Source organism: Mustela erminea, chromosome 13, assembly GCF_009829155.1.
Source record: "Mustela erminea isolate mMusErm1 chromosome 13, mMusErm1.Pri, whole genome shotgun sequence".
Lineage (NCBI taxonomy): Eukaryota > Metazoa > Chordata > Mammalia > Carnivora > Mustelidae > Mustela > Mustela erminea.
The window spans coordinates 13906771-13923243 of NC_045626.1; the positions used below are offsets into that span (position 1 = coordinate 13906771).

General features: G+C 36.2%; 1 protein-coding gene across 6 annotated transcripts in view; it reads right to left on the reverse strand.

Moving 5' to 3' along the window:
- Positions 1–2678: 2678 nt before the first annotated feature.
- The window catches only part of RELCH (RAB11 binding and LisH domain, coiled-coil and HEAT repeat containing), a 109075-nt gene continuing 95280 nt past the window's right edge, over positions 2679–16473 (reverse strand). For 4 of the 6 annotated variants that reach the window (XM_032311607.1, XM_032311605.1, XM_032311603.1 and 1 more), the window contains 2 exons: positions 15210–15280; positions 9135–10015 (listed from right to left, as the gene is read on the reverse strand). In XM_032311607.1, the coding sequence (XP_032167498.1) occupies positions 9895–10015; positions 15210–15280 (192 nt within the window). In that variant the 3' untranslated portion in view covers positions 9135–9894. Of the gene's footprint in view, positions 4102–9134; positions 10016–10350; positions 10486–15209; positions 15281–16473 lie in introns of those variants that run through there. The other 2 variants (XR_004278360.1, XM_032311606.1) reach the window with 2 other exon arrangements.

The following is a 16473-nucleotide window of genomic DNA, read 5'->3' on the forward strand; positions in this document are numbered from 1 at the left end:
GACTTGTGCAGTTCAAGCACATGTTGTTCAAGGGTCAAGTGTAATTGAATCCTGGCTCGCCCTGAGACACCACCTTCCTGCTAAGCTTGAGTGGAGGCGTTTCATTTTTGTTCTCAAAATCTTCTGTACCTTACAGCCTGGAGGTAGGACAGATATCTTATTTGCTTTTTATTTTTACTCCCCAAAGAAGTATCTTCCCAGTTCACCTACTTGAATATTTTCACTAAAACGTATTTTTAAAATTTTATGGGGACCCATCCCTCGGATTATTCACTTCCCCCCTCACTCCAGTATTTCCTTTCTCCCCTTCTCCAGTTTGGATTCTATGGTCCATCGCTATAATCATTGCTTCACAAGTAGCTTTAAAGTCCTTGTCCTTTCTTCTCCTCTTAAGCGTCTAGAAAAACCCAGCCCTATTTATACTTCTCTGATATTTCACACCTGCTCTTGAGTTGCTCCTGGCTGGAGAAAAAGAATTCACTTGTGTTAACTGGCTCTCTTTAAATTCACAATTACTGTTCTCAAATGGGCTTTCAAAATTGCTTAGCAATTCTGCAATTCCCTCAGTAATTCATCCTGCCATTCACAGAGACAACCATGTCTACCTTCTTTCTCCTCATTTAACACTTTCCATATGCCAGCCCAGTTGATTTCCATGCTTCATACTTCACTGAGAAAACAGAAGGAATTAAGTGGAAACCCCCTAATCTTCCCACCACTAAATCTACCCAATCACCTCCACGTGCATCTTTTCTCTGCCTTCACCCCTATTATAATGAAGGCCAGTCCCTCCATTTGTTCTCTGAATCTCAACCTCTCTCGCCTTCCCAAGGACTTTGGTTGCACAATTTTTGCTTGTTACTGCTGCTGCATCATCATCATCTTTCATTTTACTGGCTTATTCTCATTCGTGAACACGATCTGATTTCTCCTATTACAAAATAAGACTAAAAATACCCTAAAATGGCCTCCTGTTATTTCCTAGCTGCCATAGCTCTGCTCCCTTAAATGTCTTAAAAGAGCTGTCATCTCTAGTCACAGTCTTTCACCCACTCCAATCAGGTTTGCATTCTCATCAATGCACTGAAACTACGGTTGAGGTTATCTTCCAGTGGGTTTCAGATCCATCCTCATCTCTACCTGTGAGTAGAAACTGACCCTCCTTAGAAGGTTCTTTGCTGGGGCGCCTGGGTGTCTCAGTGGGTTAAGCCTCTGCCTTCCACTCAGGTCATGATCTCAGGGTCCTGGGATCGAGCCTCGCATCGGGCTCTCTGCTCAGCAGGGAGCCTGCTTCCTCCTCTCTCTCTGCCTGCCTCTCTTGCCTCTACTTGTGATCTCTGTCAAATAAATAAATAAAATCTTAAAAAAAAAAAAAAAGGTTCTTTGCTTCCATGAAACCACTCTCTTGGTTTCCCTCCTATCTCACTGTATACTCCTTCCAATTCTTTTAGTAGTAGTTCTTGCTCTGTTGGATTTTGAAATATGGGGAGTGTCCCAGGGTTCAGATTTGGATCCTCTTCTCCACGGTTCCTCTCTCCCCAGGCCATCTCATATAGCCCCATGGCTTTATCCAAATATTGGTGACTCCATAGTCTAGCCTGAGATCCATTTAACTTAAAAAAAAATTTTTTTTAATTAACATTTAATGTATTATTAGCCCCAGGGGTACAGGTCTGTGAATTGCCAGATTTACACACTTCACAGCACTCACCACTGTACATACCCTCCCCAATGTTCATAACCCAACCACCCTCTTCCTACCCCCTTCCTCCCAGCAACCTTCAGTTTGTTTTGTGAGATTAAGAGTCTCTTATGGTTTGTCTCCCTCCTGATCCCATCTTGTTTCATTTTTTCCTTCCCTAACCCTCAAGCCCCCCACATTGTCTCTCAAATTCTCCCTATCAGGGAGATCATATGATAATTGCCTTTCTCTGATTGACTTATTTTGTTCAGCATAATACCCTCTACTTCCATCCACGTCATTGCAAATGCCAAGATTTCATTTCTTTTGATGGCTGCATAGTATTCCACTGTGTGTGTGTGTGTGTGTGTGTGTGTGTGTGTGTGTGTGTATACACACACCACATCTTCTTTATCCATTCATCTGTTGATAGACATCTAGGTTCTTTCCATAGTTTGGCTATTGTAGACATTGCTGTTATAAACATTTGGGTGCACATGCCCCTTTGGATCCCTACATTTGTATCTTTAGGGTAAAAACCCAGTAGTGCGATTGCTGGGTCGCAGGGTAGCTCTATTTTCAACTTTTTGAGGAACTTCCATGCTGTTTTCCAGAGTGGTTGTACCAGCTTGCATTTCCACCAACAGTGTAGGAGGGTTCCCCTTTCTCTGCATCCTCGCCAGCATCTGTCATTTCCTGAATTGTTAATTTTAGCCATTCTGACTGGTGTGAGGTGATATCTCATTGTGGTTTTGATTTGTATTTTCCTGATGCCGAGTGATGGGGAGCACTTTTTCATGTGTCTGTTGGCCATCTGGATGTCTTCTTTGCAGAAATGTCTGTTCATGTCCTCCGCCCATTTCTTGATTGGATTATTTGTTCTTTGGGTGTTGAGTTTGATAAGTTCTTTATAGATTTTGGATAGTAGCCCTTTATCTGATATGTCGTTTGCAAATATCTTCTCCCATTCTGTCAGCTGTCTTTTGGTTTTGTAGAGTGTTTCCTTTGCGGTGCAAAAGCTTTTTATTTTGATGAAGTCCCAATAGTTCATTAGATAACTAACTTCTTCCTTATCATTTCCATAGGTAGTGCTCAGGTATCTTTAATTTAACCTATCTAGAACAAAAATGTAGATTAACCCCCCAAACTTGTTCTTTACTTCCTCACTATTGTCATCACCCATTATTTTATTCTGTTACTGCGGTCAGAAATCTCAGCAACATGTTGGGTTTACCCCTTTCCTTCCCTCGTCACATTCAAACTGTCAGGCCAGTTCTGCTTCCAACTATGTTGGAGATCTGATGCTTTCCCTCCATTTTCGCTCAGGCTGCCATCCTCTCTTGCTTAGGCTACTGCATTTCAATAGCTTCTGCCTTCAGCCTCTACTCATCTCCTTTTCAAAAGCATCTTACAAAGCACAAGTATATTCAATATAAACTGGATTAAGCCATTCTACTATTCAATTACTTTTCAACTATTCAAAGGCTCCGCTTTCTAACTTTTAATCATAGTGTACAAAGCTCTCTATGATCTGGCTATATCCATCTCCAACTTCATCTTTTGATAGTTGTCTCAACCATATTGGTCATTTTTTCCCCCAATTCCTTGAATACAACACTGTTTCTCATCTCATTGCCTGTGCACATACTGCTCTTTTTTCTTTATGTGAAAACATGTTCAAAGCCTATTCTTCCTGGTTTTCAGGTAAAATGTTACCTCACAGATGTCTTCAAAGCAAACCATAAAGATAATCCCCCCTAACTAACGTATGTCTTCCTCAGCCCTACTTTCTCAACCTGTTTGTTTCCTTGTCCGGCTGTTAAGCTGTCTTGTCAGTCTCGTTCATGCTTAGCACAAAACAGGTCCTCCACAGATGTATGCTGAATGGTGAATGACTTTACAATCTTTAAAAAGGGATGGCTTCTCTACACTGACAGATCACTTGGAAGACTTGGTGAGGTTTGTTGGGAAGAGGTGCTGCGCAGAGAGCCAGATACGAATATAAACTCTGCAGAACTTTTTAGACCATACACACATGGCACAATTCTTTTTTGCACTTTTATTTATTCCATATATTCTACCTTGGATATAAATAAGGACATTATGAGGAACAAAGTCAAATATTTTGCTGAGGTCAAAATATGCACAAGACTACTCAATCCTCCTGATCCACAACATATAATAGCTCTATGAAAAGGACTGTAGGTTAGTTTGGCATGTAGGCTCAGTAAATTCATCCTGTTCTGGGGGTCTCATCCTTTTAATCTAATTGGCAAACTTGCATGGAATTGGTATCAAGCTCACAATTCATTAATCCATTCAGTTAATGTTGAGTACTTATCATACACCAGGCATTCTTCAAATACCGGAGACATATTGGTTGAAAAGGATAGACAACATTCTCTCTCATGGGGCTGAGTCTAGTGAAAGAGACAGACAATAAAAAATAAGAAAATGAGTACTGAGAAGAATAATTATGAAAGAAAGAAAACAGGGAGATCTTAGGGAATGAATTATAGGGGTTACTTTGGACTGAGTAGTCCGAAAAGGCCAACCTGAAGAGGCTTTATATAGATTTAGAATGGTAGTCCATATTTTTTCTTATCTTTTGGCTTCTCATTTTTGAAAATCAGGAGATTTATCCATTTCTAGTCTGCTGCCTCTCCATGATTTTCTTGAGGATTATTACACTACAACACCGTGCCTTCAGTAGTATGACAGAACAAAACGGTCTCCAAATTTGGTTTGTAGCATTTACCTCCTAAGATGTGAAAACTTTCGTAATGTTTTCAAGAAACCAGATTCTGACTTTTGAAATCAATGATAAATGGTTAACTGAAGAGTTTCCTTCTCTTAGATAACACTAGGAACCAATTATTTTCAAGAAATGGCAGTTCTTATTTTTCTTCCCTTAGTATGAAAAGTTTAGTTATAAGGAACTTCAAATAACATACCAAAGAAATCTGTAAATTACTATAAGAATCAAATATATACCAAAAGACACGAGTGAAGTTGCAAAGGGTAAATAAAATATTTTATAAAATCTAAATAATGTAATACAAATTAATTTATTGGACTAATTTACTTATTAGGCTTTTGAAAAAAATTAAATTCAAGTTTTGGTAAGCAAAAAGTAAAATTACCTTACCAGTCTTCACTAGGTTGGAAACTCGGAATGGTTAAAGTAGGCAAAATTAACAATCAAAAGTGGTTTCTGCCTTCTACTGCAATTTTAGATAAATGATGCATGTCACGGTAACCTATACACTTACTAGAAAACAGAAGTATGGGGGAGGAGGTTATACACAGTTACCCATGCCTTAGTTATTCAGGGGCTTATTTTAAATCCAGTTTGAACTTTCCTGATACTAAGTGCTAACATACTTTCAGGTTTACTATTGCGTAAGTCCTTAAGTCCTGTAAGGAATAGAGAGCATGTTATTATTTCCATGCTTTTTGATTCTAAGACAAAAAAGAACTTACTAAAAAGGAAATGATATTTATAAAATTCATATAAAAATGAAATTAGGAAATGATTTACATTATGAAAAGCATTCACCTTAGGTTCAATACTTAATACATAACAGGGAGATTTATGAATAGAGGAAGCTAAAAATTTAAAGAATTGTCAATTATAAATGTAGATAAAGCATCTTTAAAACTGTAAAGTCACTGAGAAATCATTAGATTTACTTAGCAATGTATATGTTACATAAGATACTTATAACATTTTCAGCTTCATTGAAAATGCATATCCTAAAAATACCTTAAGGTTGGAAATGCCAACAATTTAAAAAGAGGTTTTTTTTTTTTTTTTTTTTTAAAGATTTTATTTATTTATTTGACAGAGAGATCACAAGCAGGCAGAGAGGCAGGCAGAGAGAGAGGAAGAAGCAGGCTCCCCGCTGAGCAGAGAGCCCGATGTGGGGCTCGATCCCAGGACCCTGGGATCATGACCTGAGCCGAAGGCAGCGGCTTTAACCCACTGAGCCACCCAGGAGGTTGTTTTTCCAGTAAGAATAGTTTTTAAAAATTTTATTTTTAAATTTATTTTAAGAGTTTATTTATTCATTTGAGAGACAAGGAGAGAGCACGAGCAGGGGAGGCAGAGGCAGAAGGAGAAACAGACTCCCTGCTGAGCTGGGAGTTGGACATGGGGCTCGATCCCAGAACCTGGAGCTCATGACCTGAGCCAAAGTCAGAAGCTTAACCATCTGAGCCACCCAGGTGCCCATAAAAATTTTGAAACGTAGATTGTCAACAAATGATAACCCTAAATAACAATCACTGATGAAAAATTTAATATCTATTACATATAACACATGCCAGCTTAAAGCCAACATAAATTTTACTACATTGAAATCCCTCAAGGAATCTATTCATGCAATGATCTAACTGAAATAAATATAATGGATTAGTCTTTAATGTATTAAAAGGCTATTAAAATAGTAATATACTTTTCTTTCTTTCTTTCTTTGTTTTTAATTTTATTTATTTATTTGACAGAGACGCAGCGAGAGAGGGAACACAAGCAGGGGAAGTGGAAGAAGGAGAAACAGGCTTCCTGACAAGGAGGGAGCCCGATGTGGGGCTCGATCCCAGGACCCAGGGATCATGACCTGAGTCCAGGCAGACGCTTAACGCCTGAGCCACCCAGGCACCCCAATAATATACTTTTCTATATAGATATGCTTTGGACAGAATTTTACAGCTATTACTGAAGACTCTTAAGGAAAGTAAATAATTTACATCTGTCACCACCCTGAACCAAAGGAAATATTTATATACTATCAAAATTATTTATATACTATCACTTAAATATATATATTTATATATTACATATAATATATATAGTATAGTTATATAGTATAGCTTATATTGTGTTGAGTTCACATTATCTATCATGTACTTTATGACTGGTGTGGTCTTACAGTGAACAGGAATTTTTAAAGATTTTTCTTAAACATGCAAACAAAGTAAACTATAAAGAAGGCAAAGTTTCCTGTAGTTAGTTCTGATAGGAAAATCCGAAAGACTGATGTGCCACTCAGAGATTGTGACTAGAGTGCAAATTCCATAGACGAAATGCATGCAGAACATCCATCTGTAGTGTGAAAATAGCCTAAAATACAATTATTTTGCCAAGATGCAGAAATCTACCAGATACATTATTTTTTATTACTAGCAAACACCTTTAATCTATTATTTTTTAAACATACTGAAATAAAATAGTAATGAAAACAAGCGTACTGTAAAGTTACATGAGAACTTTCAAACACATATCTATTCATATGAAAAGCTAAATTTATTTCATAGTTTGCTTATAAAAGAGTTAACATCCAAGACAAAGTTGGAATTTTATGACCTAGCCAATCTGGAGAATTTTCGGAATTAGAATTGCTAATTACAAAACTCTTCAAACATACATTCTTTATACAAAAATAGTGAAGGAATCGGTAACTAGCACAAAATGTTCACTGTAGTTAGCTCTCACAGTTCAAAGATCAACAAGGTGATGTCTGGAGATAGTCCTGTCCTTAAAGTTCAAAAAATGGTCTAAAATAGGTTATTTTAAAAATTGGGATCATCACAAGACAAATCAATACATAGCATTTCATCTCCCCAAACTCTATCAGAGACTATTTATTTGAACCAGTATTTCTTTCCTGTTAAAAAAGGAATTTGATAGCAACTTGAATCGAGACTCTATTAAAATTATTTACAATTTCATTCAGGCTGCAAGTCTGTTTGGTGTTTAGCAAAGTAATCTTTCAAAAGGGGTGACTGGTGCAAACAAATGAAGTCAAGGACATCCACATATAAAGTTAGATACTGCTATCATTCAAGCATAGTTCTTGGAGTAATTCAGCAAAATTGCTAGCTATGGCATTTCTAGGTTTCTGACAGTTTTTAATTTCTGGCTTGCTTTAGAAACACAGGCATAATTTCAAATTAGCTTTAAATCAAGTTTACTTTGCAAACTTAGTTTTTTGTTAAGTCAAATATTTAAATCTGTACTGTTTTTATTTCTGTGTAAAAAGAGTGAGTATGGGAATTTTATGGCCTGTTTTGGAAGAACACACTCAGTTTCAGTGATTAGTATGGTTAGTCTATCTGGTCTTTAAAGAATCATAGTTTGCCTTAAAAATCATTGTGAAAATAAACATGAAGTCTTACTGACATTAAGATGCTTAACAGCATAATAAGGGAGACTCCCTTGAAATATACTGTGTATCTTACTAGATGCTGCCTTTTAAAGAAAACACTAGCATTTAGACAAATGGATTCATAAACTGATAAAAATTATCACAATAAAAATATTTATATTCATACATTTGGTAACAAATATATTTATTTTACTGTATTTCAAAGCAAATGAGAACCATAACAGTTCCTTTAAACTGTCTCTGAAATATATTCATTTTAGAGCAGCAATCTTCTTTTAGTAAAAGTAAATTAAATAGGTAATTTATATAAATTATATTCCTTAAATAACATAGTACATTTCAATGAATACATTCTTTCTCATTTCCTTTTGCTTGGATACAGAATATATAGTACTTCAAAATGAAAATAAATACACATAGCCAGAAACAAAACAAAAACAAATATGCAAAAACATTTTATTTATAATAGATCAACAATTTTGACATGAAAGGTAGCCACTTTCAATTTCTCAGGAATGCCTAGAATCCAACAGTTTCTGAAAGACTAATTTTAACAATTGTGTCACTACAGGTAAAAGAAATAATTTCAGAATGAACTTTTTAAATGGCTTTGTTTATGGCAACTCATTTTATAAGCTTGACTGTGTGGTAAGCTATCTTTTCCAGAAGTGAATGTAATCCAACTATGTTCCAAGTGTATTAAAACAGTTTATACAACAAACACGAGAATCGCCTATATGCATCAACTGTGCTCAAACAAGAATTCTCTTTACCAAAATATTCATTTTTCAAAAAGGCCTCACATTACCCCCTCAAACCAATCATCCCCTTCTATGTCCAGTCCCACTCTTTCTACTTCAAGTTGCATTACTGCAGAGACAACTGTCCAATTCCAGTGGAGCTGTACACTGACTTAAGACTCTATGTAATATATATCAAACACAAGAATAGTCACTGACTATAAGGGACAAGGTGTTAACTAACCAACAGTAATTTAGCTAATGTCAGTTTGAGTTTAGAGGGAAAAAAGCAGCCCCCAAATGTCCTTAACTTTTCGGTACTTTTCTGTAACACACAGAATGAAAAGATAATCTCTGAAATCAAAATCATTAGAAAATATTTTAAATAAAATATTTCATGTAAGTCAGTGTTAAATATCAAATTCAAACCATATTTTCCTGTGTACTTAAATTTGGGGAAGAATTTCACAATTATTAGCTCTTCTTACCTACGTTTACTTTTGAGTATTTAAATCTACTACCCCCGCACCCCGCCCCCCCCCCCCCCCCCCCCCCCCCCCCCCCGCCGTGTTTATGTGCTGTCTTTCCTCAGGTAAGTCCATTATATGCATGTAAGTGCTGGGGAGGTTTGAATAGCACTTAAAGGATATTCATGAGAGCTCTGAAATGTGGAAGGTTTCATTATAATCTACTTTCTGTAGGATCTGTAACTCAAATTCATCACAGCATTATAAAATACTGTGTGAATGGAATGCACACAATTCCTACAGACACAAAAACTGAAGTCCAAAAGGCACAGAGTAATGCTGGTGGCTCTTTCTAGTCAGTTAAGAAACAATAAAAAGTCTGCATTATTCTTTCATAATTTAAATACTTAAGTAATCTCCACTTTTATTACTTTATAACAATGACTTCAAATTTACATTATTTTAAGTACCATTGTAATAGCTTAGTGTATAATACAGATTTGCTAATATCCCATCCAAAAATTAAAAAAAAACAACTCTTCACTATATATATATATATGTATATATATATATGTAAAAAAAAATTATTCCAAAAGACAAGAACATAGAAGAGGGACTTGATACAGACTATAAACCCAATTTTCTATCACCACAGTTATAACTCCAAAATTAACAGATATACAGCAATAATCAAAAGCAGTGCAAATATCTTTGGAGGTTAGGATAAAATTATAATGCAAGAACATAAAACAAGGAAATAAAAAAGGCAAGTACTTCAAGTACAAGGAACCAGTCTGCTTGAGTCCATCTTAGTGTCTACTGGGGCTTCCTTCCTGCTTTTACTTCTTTCTCTGAAACACATTGGCCAACATGGCACCTGATGTTGTCAACTGGCCCATTTTGTTCAAAAACTTGGTCTTTGTATCTTCACTCACTAAGCTTGCAGCAATTGACATTGAGCTAGGAAAGAAATTTTAAAATTCAAGTAAAGCAATTAAAAAACTAGAATATCCATTTTTTTCATTTCTTCAGTGGTAATAATGTTAATAAATACATTCTGAGCTGGGGAAGCTAGTATTTACAGACAGGAGTTTTTATGGACCATACTAGGTTTTCTGCTTCACGTTCACTGTATATATTAAAGGAAACAGTATAGTGTAGAGGTTAGAAGCAAGTCTGCAGTGAGACTGCATCTTGGCTCTGTCATTTGGCAGCTTTGTGACCCTGGGCAAGTTATTTGATCTCATCTGTAAAGTAATTCTCATCTGTAAAATGGAGATAAGTCTATTACCTACCTCACAGGTCTATTAAGAATTATACAAGTGCACATAGTGCTTATTAGTAGTGCCAGGCACATAATAACATGCTGTAACTATGAGTAGTTACTCTTCTTCTCATCACCATCACTTCGTTTAATTCTTATAGCAACCCTGGAAGATAGATATTATCCCTATTTTCACAAATGAGTATATTAAATCACAGTGAGGTTTTACAAACTGTTCTGATAACAATCCTATGACGTATTACTTTTGGGAGGACAGGGCACAATGTCCTCAACTGCCACTTGCATTAGTTTCAATCAACAATTTAAAATCCATTTCTTCTTTCTTTTTGAACAACCTTCTGTGTAGGGAGTAAACACATCTAAATAACTACTAAAGATTGCTAATTTATCATAATACCAAACAGAACAGTGATCAAGTGCAATTTCCCAGTGATCCAACAATAAACCCAGTTTGCTGGCCCTGTAGCCTTGGCCAATATGCTTTAGATTACTCTGATTCAATTTCTTAAACTGAAAAATACAGATTGCCATTACTGCTGCAAACCGTATTTGCCCATCGCATTTGCAGGACCAAAGGAGAGAATATGTTTGACCATGTCAAGGGCAGTGAATGGCGAGGGAAACTACAGATGAAGTACGTGCTGCCGTCAAGTGCTTCTGGTTTTCTTAGTCCTTAAAGGTGTGCGCTGTGAATTACTAAGTTAAATGCCAGACCATGACTCCCATCTTTAAAATCTCTTCCCACAGCTCTTCTGCCAGTACACCAACCTGGCCTCTCCCTTGTCTCTACTTGTCTCCTGCTGCATTCTCTTCCCACAAAGTAATCCTCCATAAGTTTCGGCATTTGGCTCCTGGTTCTTCAATTACAAAACTCACTATTGAAACTTTCTCTTGAAGTTTCAAGTATCATCTCCATAAGGAGTTTGGAAAAAGTGTCCAGTTACTGTTGTTTGTTTGATAAGCTAACATGAAGCTTTTTTACCTCCAAACTTTAGAAATGATCCACTGTTTTTATTTCCTTATTTGTTAGTGGTTTTAACATTTTCCTTTCCTCCCAACAGTGAATATAATGGCTCCCTGTCTTCTATTTAAAACACATCAGCAGGAGTGCCTGGCTGGCTCAGTCAGAAAGCACTTGGTCTTGGGGTCATGAGTTGGAGCCTCACCCTGGGTGTAGGGATTAAATAAATTAAACTTAAAAAATAAATAAAGCCAATCATCAAATCCTCTGATTTTATTCTATGAAACATCTATCATTTATTTTTATTTCCACCAATAATACCTTCCAACTGAATTATTCCAAGTCTTAGATCTGGTCTTCTTGCATGATCAGATTAACTTCTGAAATAATCACTTCTTCATATCCTATCCCTTCTCACAAATCTTCAATGGCTACTTACTACCTACAAGATAAATTGTGCTTGGCATTCAAGAAACACAGCAATCTATTCGTGTGTGTGTGTGTGTGTGTGTGTGTTTAACCAACAATTAACGTTCAATTTCTAGATCCCCCTACGTCAAGCCTGCTAAGTTTGTGTTCAAAACATTTTTAACTTATCTCTTCCATTCTATCTGGTGCCTCAACAATCTTTAAATCCCAGTTCACGTCCTAGATTTTCTCTAATGCCTTTCCTTAATGTACCAAGTTTACAGTTTTGTTTTCTTTCTGTAGAACAATACTGTAAGCTGAAAGGTAAGTATGATTTTAGTTTGCATTGAGAAAAATAGGATGCATGGGTCAGATAATACTTGAATATTATCAAGTTTTTGGTTTTTTTTTTTTTTTTAAGATTTTATTTATTTATTTGATAGAGAAAGACACAGCAAGAGAGGGAACCCAAGCAGGGGGAGTGGGAGAGCGAGAAGCAGCCTTCCCGCTGAGCAGGGAGTCTGATGAGGGACTCCATTCCAGGACCCTGGGATCATGACCTGAGCCAAAGGGAACCGCTTAATGACTGAGCCACTCAGGTGCCCCGAGTATTATCAAGTTTTAATGATAGTCTAACCAGAGGGCAACAAAGATGTTAAAGCGTCTGGGACGTTCAGTCTGGAGAAGAGTAAATTCAGAAGACTTAACAGATACCAATGTTACATGTAAAATATTAAATATAAATATATATCTGCATAGCTGTATATATTTGTATAGCTCTACTAATATACATCATAGTCACCCAGAGAAGTACTGAAAATACAGATGTCTTGTCCTAAACCCAGTTATTCTGATTCTTTCCATACGGTATAAAGGATACAGGCACCTACTTTACACAAAGCTTTCCAACAGAGAACCATTACATTACAGCATTTTTTTCTGAAAAGAAAGTTTACATTTTTATCAGTTTTACAAAGGGGTCTGTAACAACCCCCCATCTCTCTGCCAGATGATGAAACCCATTTTAGAGAGGAAAAGTAATAGAGGAAGGGAGACTAACTTAGGATAAGAGTAATCTGTAAAAAATAGAGTTGTTTAAAAAAAAAAATGGGTTGCCTTGTAAGGTAATATTATCCCTTTCCTGCAAGTTTTCAAGGAAATCTCAGATCTTTCTTTTGTAACTCATATCAAACCAGTTGCCATTTCTTATTCTGCGTCTGCAGAACCTCTTATACCTGACTGCTCTGCAAAACTATTTATATCCTAGAATGTTTCTCTCTCCCTCCATACCATTCCATTTTACAAATTGATGTCGAAAGGGCTTGGGAAGTCAACTTGAGAAGCCTTACAATGGCCAAAGATGGGATACTTTGGACATCAAAAGATACTAAGTACAATACACTGAATTGTATCAGGTATTTGAAAATACATGAGTTTATGATACTTGAGCAAAGGTGACTAACCAGTCACCATCAGAAGATGAATCAATTCATTATTTTAGAAAACTGGCAAGTAAAGTGAAAGAATGAACATTTACCTTGCCTTTACTGTAAAAAACTGTATCACCGGGTAATTGTAATACATATGGGGGAAGGTTTCTTCCCTGAAGTATTCTAGCTCACAAATGAAGAAGGAATGACAGAATTAGAGTAATATATTTAGTAATAGTTAATCAATTAGTAGAGCCAGGTACTGATCATTAACAGATGCTAATACCACTGAAACAAAGAGAGAAGTAGACACTGTCTCTCTCACGATGAAAACACACCTCCTCCTACGAAGCAGTCTTGCAAAATAAAGAAATATGCACTGAATATGATGAAGCCTCTAGATCTAGACCCAAGCACCAAATTTATTTAGGAAATAGAGAGGAACTTGTTAAAACAACAAGAGGGAAATGCAATCGGCCAAATTCAGACTGTGCGGACCTCTACAGAACAAAGACTCAATTTCTTCAATAAGTACATGAAGAAAAAAACGAGACAGAAGGGGAACCTACTGATTAAAAGAGACTGAAGAGACATGTCAATTAGTTGCAATGAGTGGAATTCTGGATCCTGACTCAAAGAAAGAGACTGTAAAGAAAAAAAAAACAACAAATTGCTAACAACATTTATAAAACAATCAGAAATTTGAACACAGGCCAGATAACTGATAATATTAAGAAGTAGTTATTTTGGTTTTAATGACATTATGTTTATGTTTTTAAAAATAGCATTGGTCTTTCAGAAATGCATATCAGAATATAGGAGGGGGATGGATGAAATAAAATTGACCATGAGTTGATAATTACTGAAGCTGAGGGATGAATACATGGGAATTAACTGCATAATTTATTCTGTGCTTATTTGCAATTATCTAAAAGTTTAAAAAAATAATATAGAAGTTTTGAATAATGGGAAAATATGATTATAAAAATAAACTTTTTTAAAAGGACGTTCATATAACTGAAGCAGTCTTGGGAAGTTATGAAGGTATTTTTCTTTTTCTTAATTTATGCATGCTAATTAATGAAATTTCATTTAGAATGCATTTCACATATACTTCTTAATTTCGTACCCAACCTTTTTACATTTTCAACTGATAAGGCACCAGATAATCTTAACACTAAATGTCTGACAAATGAACAGAAGCATTTGCTTTGGCATTAATTTTATAGATTATGTGTTCAGAATTGAAGTCTATCAAAGTACTTTTACTATTTTTTAACTCTCCATGGCTACAATGGTAGGAAAGTTCCTAACATCCCAGGAGGCTCAAGAAAGGGCTCTGACACACAGTAAGAAGTAAAAAACTGTATATGTACATGTGTGTGGGAGAAGTTGGGGGTGTGGAGAGGTAAGTGTGTGTCTGGGTACCTAGCCTGATAGGATGACACTTTATTCCTAGTAGTCGCCTTAATTAAGGAAAAACCTTTGAGCTTTTTATGCCTAACAGAGTCCATTTAAGATTAACTGCTCAAGGTTACATGAATAAGAGGTAAGAGTACACACAGTCTATCTGTAAATTACTTCCTCTCCTGAATGCCCACCTTTACTCTTCCACATCTATGCTTGTATTTTAACTTCAATGAATCTTCGAATTCAAGTTGGTTTGGTTAGGAGAACATTCACGAGTTTACAATCCTTTACGCAGTGAATCAAGTTACACCTTATAATTCTTGTCATAAATTTCTAAGACACTATTTTGACCAGTGATTCCAAATCCGGCTACCTATCCCATTGTTTTTAGCTTTTAAACATACAGATCCCTAGGCTGAATCAGACTGTTGAGAGGATGGCACAGAGCACGGGGTAGAGATGAAAATTTTAAATTCCCCAGATAATTCTGATACATGGTTTATAAACTAGCATTTGATAACCACTGATTTAAATAATTTTCTTACCTTCCAAAAGTGACTAAAGGGTAACACAAAATAAAACACCATACCCATCTACAGAAAATTTAGATAGAGAAAGTAAGGTCAATATAAAGTCTTAAAAAGAAAATTAATGTCTTACCCTTGAGGCTCTTGGACGGTCTTGTTCTCTACTTTTTGTTCACACTCTTTTATCATGGAACTTAAAATGACCTGATTTAAAAAAAAAATGACTTTAGTGAAATACTATTATTTAATCTAAACTTTTTAATTTAACTTTTAGTATTACCACAAACTAGTGTTAATTAAAAGTGTCAAGTTTTAGCAGTCACTTTGTTAAAGAAATTCACATTAGATTGCTACATTACGTGCAGAAATAGTTTTAAAAGACCTTAATCAGGGGCGTCTGGGTTGCTCAGTGGGTTAAGCCTCTGCCTTTGGTTCATTTATGATCTCAGGGTCCTGGGATCAAGTCTTGCACCAGGCTCTCTGCTCAGCAGGGAGCCTGCTTCCCTCCCTCTCTGCCTGCCTCTTTGTGATCTCTCTCTCTCTAATAAATAAAAAAAATCTTAAAAATAAAAAAAGGACCTCAATCATATAACCTAATAACTGATTTTGATTTTCACTAACCTTCCTAACTCTGACTTCAATTCTCCCTTAGTTTTTCCCACCATCTAATGGTAAAAATAAAATTGGTGTACATCTATACATTTAACATATATTTATTCCATGATCACACACATTTTTCCCAGTAAAAGCTGCTTTGCTTTCTCCACGTTGCAAATAGTAAGATGCTCTATTTTAATGTCTAAAGCAGGGACCAGGTATAGGTCTGTGGTTACTAAAGTGTAACTGGGAATACAATGGGCACCTAAGAGTTAACATCATTTTTTCAGGAAGACTGAGTGAGTGATGGAAAGGGTGGAGGGATCTAAGCTGCTCCTCTAACCACACCAGAAACTGAATGTCTTCCTGAATATTCCTGGCCCATGTTCGGGCATGGAGGTCACTAAACAACAAATATTTACTGTCACCTACTATGTGCCAGGCACTTTTTTAGATACAAAGAATGCACAAACAAAACAGAGAGCATTCCCACCTTATGGAGAGCTTTTTCTTGAAAATAAATATAAAAAATAGGCAAGTTATGTAGTATATTAGAAGGTGACAGGGCTTTGGAAAGAGTATTGAATAAAACATAGGGTGCTAGGAGGCCAAGGTGAAGAATGTTACAATTTACATGGAGGTATCCCAAGCAGTCTTCATGGAAATGACATGTAAGGAAAAGCCTGAAGGAGATGAAGGAACAAGTGTTTTGGACACCAGGAAAAGGCTGAGCAAAGGCTCCATCTGGGTGAGAGTACGCCTATCACATTCTAGGAAAGCAGGCCAGACTGGTGGGCCCA